Raw genomic sequence first — 11,609 nt, 5'->3', positions numbered from 1 at the left:
GAGGATCCTAGCAACAATCTAGAGCTGCAGCAGCCTGTGGTGTTTACATCTGATCTGCTAATGTTGTTCAAGTCCATTCTGTGGACTTTCGCAGACACAGCACTTTGTTCAAGTTTATGATTCGTCTGCATGAAACTTGTGTGGAAGCACTGGACTTGACAGTGAGTCAGGGCATCTCAATCAGAGATTTGGAGCTGGAATTTGTAGACTTCAAGGAGTCAGACATTTGGGTTGAAATGTTTCCCACTCTAAATTCAACTCTCGAAAGCCTTGCCCGGCAACGCGCAGACCTAGCAGAACTGCACAAATGGACTGATTTGAAGAAATTGGAGAGAGAAGATAACCTCATTCTGCAAACTTGGAATGACCCTCCACTTACACACGGCACAATGCAGAATGCCAGTTTGGCTCTCTTAATGATGTCTGGCTCCACCTATATGTGTGAACAGCCATTCATCCACTTGAACCACAACAAAAACAATATGCGCTCAAGATCAACAGAAGAAAGTCTGAATGCTTGCATGAAGCTAAACTAGACCAGCTATGAACCGGACTTCAAAGAAATGAGCAAAACGATGCGGCGCAGAAGTCACATTAAAGAAGTGCACTGGAAGTACATAAATTGTGTGTTTATGATTGGCTCCTTGCAGACCACTTGCTCTAAATTTCCATTCAGTTTGGCTCTCTTGCACAAAAAGGTTGCCGACCCCTGCCCTAGGTGTTTTATTGCCGGGAGACGTGGCAGGTACAGTATATCAACCACCAGTGGGAAATCTGTTTTGTGACCCTGACTTTGACCTATTATCCATTATGTCAGTTTGAAAACCGGTAGATAGATAGATAGATAGATAGATAGATAGATAGATGGGTAGATGGATAAGGAAGATAGATAGATAGATAGATAGATGGATAGATGGATACAGTAGATAGATAGATGGATGCAGTGGTGTAGTGCTATATTTAGAAGCGAGGGGTCGCTATTATCTACCCCCCCCCGTCTGTCTCAACCCTACCATGTCCCTGTTTCCTCATACACTCAACAGAATCACAGTTACTAGTAGTTACAGTATTTGAAATGGCTGGACTTACAGCTATTTATATTAAAGATAAATAAATAAAGAAATACTGTACATATTTTCAAAACAACCAGTTTCATACACTAATACACACATGTGTAAAACGCCTCATTATTATTATTAATCCTATGCGTAACACCCCCCACTCCCCCTTCTCGTATATTGAATGGTTTGGTCCAGAATCAGCTCGTCTCACTGTCCTGTTGCAGCCGCTTAAGAGCGAATGAGACTGAGGTTTTGAAACAGAAGTGAATCAGTTTGCAAAAAAAGGTGTGTAATGCCACAGGTACCCTTTATTTGTTTATTGCAATTGAGTTTTATCTTTTAAATAAATGTTCAGCTTATTTTATCTACATTATTTCTTATATATGGGTCTAAAAATAAGAACTGTTCAAATTATTACATATACCAATAATTGTAAAATGCAGGTTCCCTTCACCTCTCTTACGCATTATTCACATCGTTGTTCCAGACCAGAAGCACGCTATATTCAAACTTTTTTCACTATTTACCTCTCAAAGGTTTCTTACGGTTATTGTATTCTTTGCTTATTTGTATTGGTTATACACATGTATATCTCCATATATTAATAGGAGCAAAACAGTTCAATATTCTACATGTGAAGTACAGAAGCGGTACTCTCCCTGCCCAAGAGAAGTGGGGGGCCGTGCTCCCCCCTGACCCCCAGCACTACACCCCTGGGTAGATGGATACAGTAGATAGATTTTTGATGGATAGATAGGTAGATGGATACAGTAGATAGATTTTTAAGGAAGGACAACAACAAAGTCTGTTTTCTTTTTAAAACTTTATAAGACATTTCAAGTACAAACACAGTAATAGACTTTGCTCACAACACAGAAGCATGAATTAATAAACACATTAGTGTTTCGTAAACCATTTCTATGTACATATATACACTGAGATTAACACAAACAAGCAGTCTCCTTCCAGCTAGTCACCCTGGTAACGGGCTAGGATTTAAAAACAAATACAACATCGTCAACAAAATGGCAGTTTGAAGCTCTCGAGGTGCATTTCACATAAACGTTCTTGTTCAAAAACTACATTTGGTATCAGTTCTTAAATCATAATTTAGTGCACTTTAAGATAGGAAAACAAGGTACAAACACATGCAACACTGAAACAACAAGGAATAGACTTAACATAAATTCATAAACACACTTACAGATATGCATAAATGTATGCAGAAAGCAAAGTTCACCCAAGTCAGATTTTGACATTTAGTGAAGTTCTGGTCGGAACGGACAATGTATATGGTCAATATTGCCTACTGCTTAAGCCAACAACCTTAAGATTTTAGTTTGAAGTGAAACTAAAAGAAAACCTGGATAAATGTTTTGCTGAATGCTGAACACATATAGGATTAGTCAACTCTGTGCCTTTTAATATTCATATCCAATTATCTAGTGGTCCAGTATTAAAAGCTGGATGCAGCTTTTAACACAATTAGGATTTGGTGCCACATTCTGGTATTTTAAATGTTTTAAGATCTAAGGCACATTAGAATGCATGTCAGAAATGACCAATACCACATTCCAGTATTCATCCCATACATCACAATTATTAATATTTTACTGTACTCCATGTTCCAGAAACTTCTCTTGGCTAATGCTTAACAAAACCTGCATGTTTAACACACTGTGTTCCTTTCACACATTTACCTCCCAATCTTAAAAGGTAAAACAGTTAGAAACTAAGGAGTTAACTTGATGAAGGTATACCCCACGATGAGAAGACATCCCTGAATTTTATTAGACCATTTTACAGCACTGGGGAGTCGAACTGACTTCAGCACGTGGTTTGTTATCATTGAAAGCTGACTTAACCTTAGGTAACATTTTAAAATGTACTCAAAACTTGCCATTAATGTTTAACAGCAGACCATTGAACAACAGACCATTGTGTACTAATTCACTTTCAGGAATAGGCAAGACACCCATTCTATAGAGAGTAATTGCAGTACCTCAGCAATGGAATGCATTGGGACAATTCAACTCTACCACGACAACAGACTGTAGCGTTACCAGAACTAAGACATTTTACTATATCCTTGTTTTTTGTTTTTTTGTTGCCCACTTTGGTAACATGGTAACCACTGCGCAAAATACAGTAGTTTATAGTCTGCCAAGCGTAAAGTGGGCTCCAAGACATCAAATTCGAGCCTGACTGAACTAGTATAGTGCCCCCTACTGGACGGGGTGGGACTGGCAGGCTCCCTATAGCTAATCTCCACAGTTAATGTGAAGTCTCAGGTTTCTTTTTCACTTCAAGGTTTACATGGAACAGATTTCCTCAGTGTGTTGAATAGTCTGTAAATCCATTTATGGTATCACCATTTGAAGCGTAAAGTTAATATTTTTATGGTGTGTTTAACAAAGTTGTTGTTTTGTTTTTTATACAGGGTCTTTTCACCAAATATACAGGGGACCCTGTGTATATATCTACAGCAAAAAAAGAAAACAGTGTGTACACTGGGAAAAACATTTTAAAATCGTACGGTATTTACGATCAGGCCTATTGCTACAGCTTACACATGCTCAGGAATAAACTAGGCCTAGCTGAAGTCCAATTATATATTAATACTGTACTGTATATATACACACTTGTAAATTGTTTGGTTTCCAGATTCTTCAGTGCTTGCTTTTATTACTTTTTTTTTCCTCTTGGTCCTTTCATTTCCATGACAACAGAACAGTGCAAATCAGAAAATTACCCTCCCCCCACCCTCTACAAAATACAAGTGGCAAATGGCAGGTGCAATTTATAAAAACGGTGCGGGGGGGGGTGGGGGGGGTATTGTACTGAACAGCCCAACAAAATCTTTCAGTCTATGACTGGGCCACATATACAGTATAGCATGCAACATTATTTCATATATCTCCAGTCTCAGCAGAATTCCTGCGTTCCTTCATAAAAGAAGCAGGTTATATGCGACTATCTAACAGGCATGCAGTTTATCAACCCAGACTGGGCCTTTTCACTCGTTATGAATCCTTCTCCTATACTTCATCCATTTCCGATTCCAACTACAATGTATCTGGAATGCTGCTCCATGCGTTGGTAGTCCTTTTAAAACTACTGGAACTATCAAAAACAAAATTTGGTATGGAGGTAGATTTCAAAGGCTTTGCAGAGGGCTGTATTTTCTCCCCTGGCGGGAAGCTGTTTGTGTCTCTCAGTCAGAGGCCACTTCACAGGGGATCTTGTGTGCGTTGCGGGCCTCCTCGTAGGCCCGTCGGAAGTCCTTGTACCTGGGTGCGCAGCCCAGCCAGGCCTCCCCGAAGTGCACTCTCCCGGTGAAGAGGAAACTGCCGGCTCCAGGCTTGACGCCGCATTGCAGCAGGGTCCGGATCTCCCCGGCCTTTGTCAAGCGCCCCCCAGTGGGGAAAAGGGAGTACTTCTGCCGGTAAACCCGCGACGCGCTCACTTTGATCACAGACACTCGCAGGTCCTCGTCATTCAACACTGAGCGAATGTTCCCTCGAACCACTGAAGAGAAACAAGAAAGAGCCGTGAGAAAACTGCTAACAAAGAGTGAGGAGCCTAGAAACATGTACTGCAAGCACTCACACACGCAGAATCGTGACCTGTCATTATATCTCAGTCAATCAAAGGAATTGCCACAAATTAACCCTAAACAACCAATTAGTACTAATGTAACATGAGGTAGTCCAAGATCAAGGCTAATCACTGTCTGAAACTAGGCAAAAAATGTCCCTACACATATTTTATTATGCAAGGCAAGATTACACAACAATGAGCCATGTACACTAGGCAGCCAGAAGGCATGGTCCACTGAAAGGCAGGCAGGATTACTTCATCAAGGAGGCAGCGACGGATTAATGGGCTGCTGTGTGGCCAACCTGGGGCTGCATTGGGGCCTGCAGATCAGGGGATTAGGGGAGGCTGTAGCCTGCCGGTTGAGGCTCAGCTGAGCTGGGCTGCTTAGATACCAGATTCCCCGGGCTTGAGGCCTTTACAGGGAGCAGGCTCTGTCGTAAGCATTACTCCCTTATCACTGGTCAAGCTTTCGCCCTCTGCCTCCGAGATACTGGATACTGCATCAGGGCAGCCCAGGGTTTTAGTAACAACTGTTAGAAAGCTGTAATTTACCGAAGTCACTGGTGCAGACAGCCATCAGTATCTCTGTGTCATTGCAGGGTCTGCAGGCTCCTACAGGGGAGAAAGAAAAACAGAATAATGTTTTAAAGGGGAAAGAAAGCTACATGAGCAGTCAACATATCATTATTTCTTTAAGGATGGCCTAACCAGGCTCATTCTAATTTCTATGCTACTCGCGGCTATATGTCTGAAATAGACTGCTACATCCACAATTTTCAGTGTGTGCGACCATAACCCTTTTAAAAAAAAAACAAGGTCCATGCAGCAATGAAAGCAGTTATACCAAGGGCAGCGGCTGTGTTTTATTGCAGGTCTATAAAGTGTTGGTGAGGACGTGGCACAGACAGGGGCAGGACAATGTCCCCCTGTCAAAACTAGGTGTTTATGGGGTGGGAGTTGTAGAACTGTGACAAGGGTGGGGGGGTTGAGATGAGCAAGAAGTTGGGAGTGGGGAAGGTCTGATCCCATTAAAGCGTTAAATATAAGGAACCAAGCCATTTTTCACATTTGAAGCGTTCCATTTTTAGGGAATCGGGTCAAATTATTAAATAAACAGAAGTAATGTAGAGTAATATGGAATATTTTTTAATGTATATTTATCGCTATTTCCCCCAGCTGAAAAGTGACACTGTGTTCTTGTTTTAGTGGTCACTTGGAGTTCAGTCAGAGTTCTAACAGCAGCTCCCAGATATAAACTCCCCTCCCCCTCCACCCCCAGCTCCCCCAGTCATTAATCCAGCCTGATAAATTCCTGGAGACAGGCTTCCCTGCAGAGGAAAAACAAAACAAAGAGAGCATCCCAGTTGATGGAAGGCCTCTCGGTTTCCACAGCAACCTCACTAATCCTTGAACGCCAATGCATCTGAATGACAGGCCTAGCTCTGTACAAGGCCTCTCACACTGGGCTTTTGTTTGTCTCTCCTTAAAAAAAAAAGCATTCTCTTAGTTTGGTAGCAGTAGCAGCAAGGGAATTTATCAGCTAGCCTCAAGGGAGCTTGAGTAATTTTCTCTCCCTGTTAAAGGAGCTGGAGAGTAGGAAGGGAAGGGAAGGGGTTGGGGGTTCAGTGAAGCTCTATGAAACAGGTCTAAGGCCTGGCTCCTCACTGTGTTTGTGTATGACCCTTGAACAGCAGCACCTGGCCGAAGGTTAGTAGGGTTCAGCGCCCCGCTTAGACAAAACACAAATCAACATAAACAAATAAAACCTTCCCCTAAAACCTGGTATAGAAGGGCTCGAAATAGTTACCTCCTAATAGCACTGGCAACATTATACGTCTTGCTCAATTTACTTTTACTCCATTTTTAAAATACAATTAAAATGCAATTTATGCTCTGTCGATCATGTTATTTTCTGTTGAGATTCATTCCACTGGTCTAGAGGCAAGCAGACCAAGTGACCTACAGCACAGGAAGTAGCTACAACAAAATAAAAGCCCCAAGTGATCCTAATGCTAGTGCTAATGCTAGTGAAAGCCACTCCTCAGATCTGATTGCTCCTCCTCTCACCTTCGTGGTGGACGGTATTGGAGTCGAGAGACAGCCGTGCGTTCCAGTCCCCGCGCAGCTCGTATCGGAAGGATGCGATCCTGCGGCTGATGTCCTGGTGAGGGGTGGCCTGAAGAAACAGAGCCACCTTCTCCCCAGGTGGCCGGCTGAAGCAGCGCACTCGGGGGGGCCGAGGGGAGTCAGGCCGATCTCCCACCAGCAGCTCCAGGACCCCGTCCCGCTCCAGGTAGATCTGCGCCCCCCGGAACGTCTCCTCGGGCTTGATGCAGGCAGTGATGAGTCCCGAGCTCCGTCCCTCACCCCCCGGACCCACTGCTCCCGAGGGGAGTCTGGGAGACAGGCTGAGCCGCAGCGCCCCCTTGGGGTACAGCCAGTCTAGGGAACCCTCTGCACAGTGGAGGGAGATCTGCTCCACGCTGCCTGGCTGCTGGGACAACCCGCTGTGAACAAGCGGAGACTTGATATTAGATGCAATAATGTATGAATCACAAACACAGTCAACATAAAACTACCGTACAATTTAGCAAAGTTGACAGTCTCTGCTTGACACCAGGACTGAATGGCAGGTCAGGATGGAGGTGTGAGGGGAGGCTCTCATGGCTCCTCTCTGGAGCCAGTACTACTGTCTCTCACCTTCCATGAGTGTCCCAAGCAAATGAGAGCTCCTGTCATTAGACAGGGCCATTGGGAATGACCGCTAGAGTTGCCTTTTTCAGAAGTATCCACAATACTACTATGCAGAGTGTGTAATGTAACATCACAAGGGAAAAACTAAAACATGCCTCCTTATGGTGAATTACTTTTACTAATGCCTAGAGCAGGGGTTCCCAACCCTGGTCCTGGGGACCCCCTGTTTCTTCTGGTTTTCATTCCAACTGAGCTCTCAAATCACTTAACTAAACCCTTAACTGAACTAATAATTTGCTTAATTTGACCTTTTTAATTGTTCTCAGCTCCGAAAAAGTTGCAGATTTAAAATGGTACAGCTAACTTGAAATCTTAAACTGTTTAAGAGTTCAAATAAGGGTTCAGTTAATAATTGAGCGCTCAGTTGGAATGAAAACCAGAAGACACAGGGGGTCCCCCTGCTGTTTACACTTAGAGATTGCAGACAGTCCTCAGCTGTCTGGATGGTATAATGTGCATTTGGTCGAGCAAAGAAAATATGTCAATATTAAAAAGTATAACACAAAAGAGCAGATGCAATAGCTATTTTTAAATAAAAATAGTACTTAGTTACTTTAAACAAAATACAATTGATTGTTTTTTCCCTCTCCAGCAGTTCTAATTTTCCTTGTTGGTTACTGTACTTAGAAAGAATCTCTTAATCTTAATCACGGTATCATGTCGTTAAAAAGAAGTTAACTTTACGTATCTGTTATACTTTACTACATATAAACATTTGTTTAGTGCAATAAATACACACCTGTTGTTTCTGACTCTGGTGACTGCGCTGCTTCAAACACACAATAAAGTGGCCTATTTCCTCAAGTAAGCGGTCGGCTTTGACTTATTGTAGTTTCACACCATAGTCTAGTCTGACCACTGGAACTCACGAACACTCGCTCCATTAAACATTAAAAACATTAAACCACAGCCACTGCAAGACGTAGAAATTATTCACACATTTAAAAATATATACATGAAATCTAACTACCCATATTTAAAGTTAATACGGTAAGTAATTACAATTTAATCGATTTAAACGCGACCGTTCTACTAACGTTGCATCTGTTTATGATGCGGTTTTGCACTGTGACGAGTAAGGAATGTCAAAATAGTTGCAAACTATTTTAAAGTTACAGTGTTGCCCTATTGCGAGACACGTCTGGCTACGGCACTGTTTAATAACGTACTAAGTTCCACTGAGTCCGGGACAAACGTTTTTGTAGGCCTATCTATCAAAGTCATGATTTATTGCACTGACTCAGAGATAGCATCTGTTTACGGGATATGCACACAACAGAGCTAAAGACGTAATAAAAAAAATCAGTGACGCAAAACTGGTTTAATTTAACTGTATAACTAGCATGGAAATGACGGCACCAAATATATTACACGTTCTATAATTATAATGCACTAAAATTAAATGATATGTCAAAATGTCATTCGAATGTCCAAGTGTTGGATTAATTAAAATGTAGGAATCCAAATTAATGTAATGCATATTTTTTAATTAACCTTTTTTGTTTTAAATAGACGTTTCACACACACACCCCAAATAGGCTACACATTATTGGTGTAAAACGTGGACGTACTGTGTGAAGCAGTCAATGTTTTAATCGAAGGCAAAGCGGTATTTGTTTATGCGGCTCACTTGCAATAATAAAATAAACTTTAAGAAATGCAACTTACCTCCCCATCCAGCTACATTGGTCTTCGGAGTAACTCGCGTAGGCGGTTTCCAAGTGTGACAGCAGTACAATCCACAAGGCACAGCCAGACCCAGAAAGCATCTTCGATAAAAATGAACAGAAAAGTATAGGAAAAATAAACTTTATACTGCTTACAAGACGCGAGTTGCTACTTCAATAACGTGCTGTTACACATCAGCAAAAAAGTTCATATTTCATTGCAACAGCTCTGTGATATCTAGACCTCTGCGAGTAAACACACACCCACGCTGTCGTGATTCTTCGAGGAGTGTAACAACCTCTACACTTTACTCAATCTACACTGACTAGCGCCTTGCAGCGGTACCGCAAGTTTTAGTGCAGGGTGAGAAATTCTGTCGACCAATCGCAGCTAAGGGACTAAAAACTTTCTCCCAATCGGAGACGAGGTGCAGCGAACGGGGCGTGGTCTAGAACAATAGAGAATAATTGTTTTTTTAATAATGACTTCACAACTAAGAATTTTGTGCGGGGGACGAGATAGACAGATGCTGGGAAGAAGGGCATTGAGTATTATAGTTAGTAAGTAGATCCTGTGAGGAATGGACCACATCATGTATTTTTTATCCATTAACGTTGTGACTTTCCCTCAGTGCCCAGCAAAGGCCTTTAAACTTTTTGATAGTATTGTAATTTACTGTTATTTCCCTTGGGCATAGTTACACAATCATGTTTTAAATGAACAACTCCATTATTTATAGCCAAGTATTCAGAAATCTTTAGTGTTAAAATATGCACCCTGGTGTTGCTTTGATGCTACCACGTTGACACGCACATACATTTATTTATTTATTTATTTATTTATTTATTTATTTATTTAGACTCTCGGAGCCAATGTTAGCCTCTAAAGTTACAAGTAAGGTCGACAATCTTTATACATTTTCGACAGAGGCATGCTTTATATATAGCTACAAATGTATAATGTGTGACGTTGTTGAGGCTGACACCCTGGGATCCTTCAAGAAGCTGCTTGGTGAGATTCTGGGAACAATAAGCTACTAACGACCTTTCTTATGTCCTTATGTTCTTAGATATGATGAATAGGCGTCTTTAAAATGTAGTCTTATATTTTAGTAGCTCCATGGCTTTGCAGAATAATATGATGCGGGACTGAAGGAATTGCATATTATAGGCCTATTTAAATGTTCTTCAGACACTGCTGTTCCTTAGATTAAAAAAAAAAAAGTGGACAAGAAAGAAACCCGCCAAAAAAGTTTGAAATAAAAAGAGCACCCTAAAACTAAAGAGACTAGGGACGATACTTTGCACTAGAGGGGACGGGCAGAATAGAATTCAGTCTATGAAAGATCGATCGAAACCGGGACAGTCCCGCCCTCTTCACCTGAGACTAAAGCGGGCTAAAGTAGCCCCTGTAAACTAAACTGCGGTAACGGGCCATTTACACATAAAAAACGGGCCAGAAAGTCTTTTAAGTTAGGATTGACCTTGATAGAGACACATTTCAGGCAGCCTTGTAGAATGACCAGTTATCGGCTAGAAACTAATTATATTAATGATCGTTAAAACAACAAAAGAACACATCACACGGTTAACAAACCCCAGTACAGTATTTCCTTTATTATTTAAATCCCAAAATACATGTTCGGGCAAGAACCCACAGAGGTTTCATTGTTTGGTCCCTTCCCAAGTCGCCCCTCTACCAAAGGCAATCAGAAAGGCGGCATAAAGTTCCCTAGGCGTGTATGGTTATCAAACTATGAAAGGCCATACGATTCAAAAACAGATTATTTAGTACACCTTTCAAATATTTACTACTTTTAATTTAGTACGTGTTCTAATTTTAATTATTAGGCTACACTTACTAATTTGGCCAATCAGATCACTGAAAATGAAATAATAGCCAATTAATTAAAATAGTACGTGTAATAAATTATTCAATTAAAAGTCGCCTTACTTTGACATTGAAAAAAAAGTACAATAGCAAAATCGGGAAAATATAACAATCTGAATGTTTCCGACCAGGACACAAAATCTGGGATGAAAACTGACAATCCCAATTTTCCTGAGGCGCCTGGTTAACCCTAATCGGCACCACTCAGTAAATCTATATTTGCACCACAGAAAAAAAATCTCTCGTCGCTGTATTTTCAAATGTTCATATTCTTGATGTTATCCCGAAGGTGATTGTAATTACCCTGTGAATACAAAGCCAATACAAGCGACTACAGGGCGCTGCAACATACAAGCCAATTTTCATACACTTAAGAATACATTTAATATTCATATTTCCAAACCTGGCCACAGAAAACCATCAAGCCAACATAATATTGTATTACAAGTTAAACAACGTATTAGAGTGTATGCGTAGCCGCTATAGTGTAGCCGGACCCGCAAAATTGTCTGCAAAATGATACAAATCGTGTTCTTATCTGTTTCCACAAGAACAGACATCTTTGTAACACTCCATTTAAATGTAACCGTTTTGCAGTTAGCACAGGTTTTAATTTTTATTTAGCACCAAGTTTAA

The 11,609-nt window shown here is 41.1% G+C and overlaps 1 protein-coding gene across 1 annotated transcript; it reads right to left on the bottom strand.

The window, feature by feature from the left end:
- Positions 1-1,869: 1,869 nt before the first annotated feature.
- Positions 1,870-9,403, bottom strand: LOC117431324 (meteorin-like). The gene is made up of 4 exons (XM_034052132.2): positions 9,084-9,403; positions 6,729-7,168; positions 5,214-5,273; positions 1,870-4,589 (listed from the first exon to the last, which is right to left on the bottom strand). The coding sequence occupies exons 1-4, from the start codon at positions 9,182-9,184 to the stop codon at positions 4,276-4,278; spliced, it is 915 nt and encodes a 304-aa protein (XP_033908023.1). The 5' UTR covers positions 9,185-9,403; the 3' UTR covers positions 1,870-4,275.
- Positions 9,404-11,609: the final 2,206 nt, after the last annotated feature.

The sequence above is a fragment of the Acipenser ruthenus genome, chromosome 22 (assembly GCF_902713425.1).
Source record: "Acipenser ruthenus chromosome 22, fAciRut3.2 maternal haplotype, whole genome shotgun sequence".
NCBI classification, from domain to species: domain Eukaryota; kingdom Metazoa; phylum Chordata; class Actinopteri; order Acipenseriformes; family Acipenseridae; genus Acipenser; species Acipenser ruthenus.
Note: the sequence above shows the minus strand (reverse complement) of the source record. Positions and strands in the feature narration are given on the sequence as shown.

Coding starts and splice junctions, on each gene's coding strand:
- LOC117431324 (XM_034052132.2), bottom strand. CDS start 9,184: ATGCTTTCTGGGTCTGGCTGTGCCTTGTGGATTGTACTGCTGTCACAC. Junction 7,169..9,083: donor CAATGTAGCTGGATGGGGAG/GTAAGTTGCATT, acceptor GCTTGTTCACAG/CGGGTTGTCCCAGCAGCCAG. Junction 5,274..6,728: donor CAATACCGTCCACCACGAAG/GTGAGAGGAGGA, acceptor TCTCCCCTGTAG/GAGCCTGCAGACCCTGCAAT.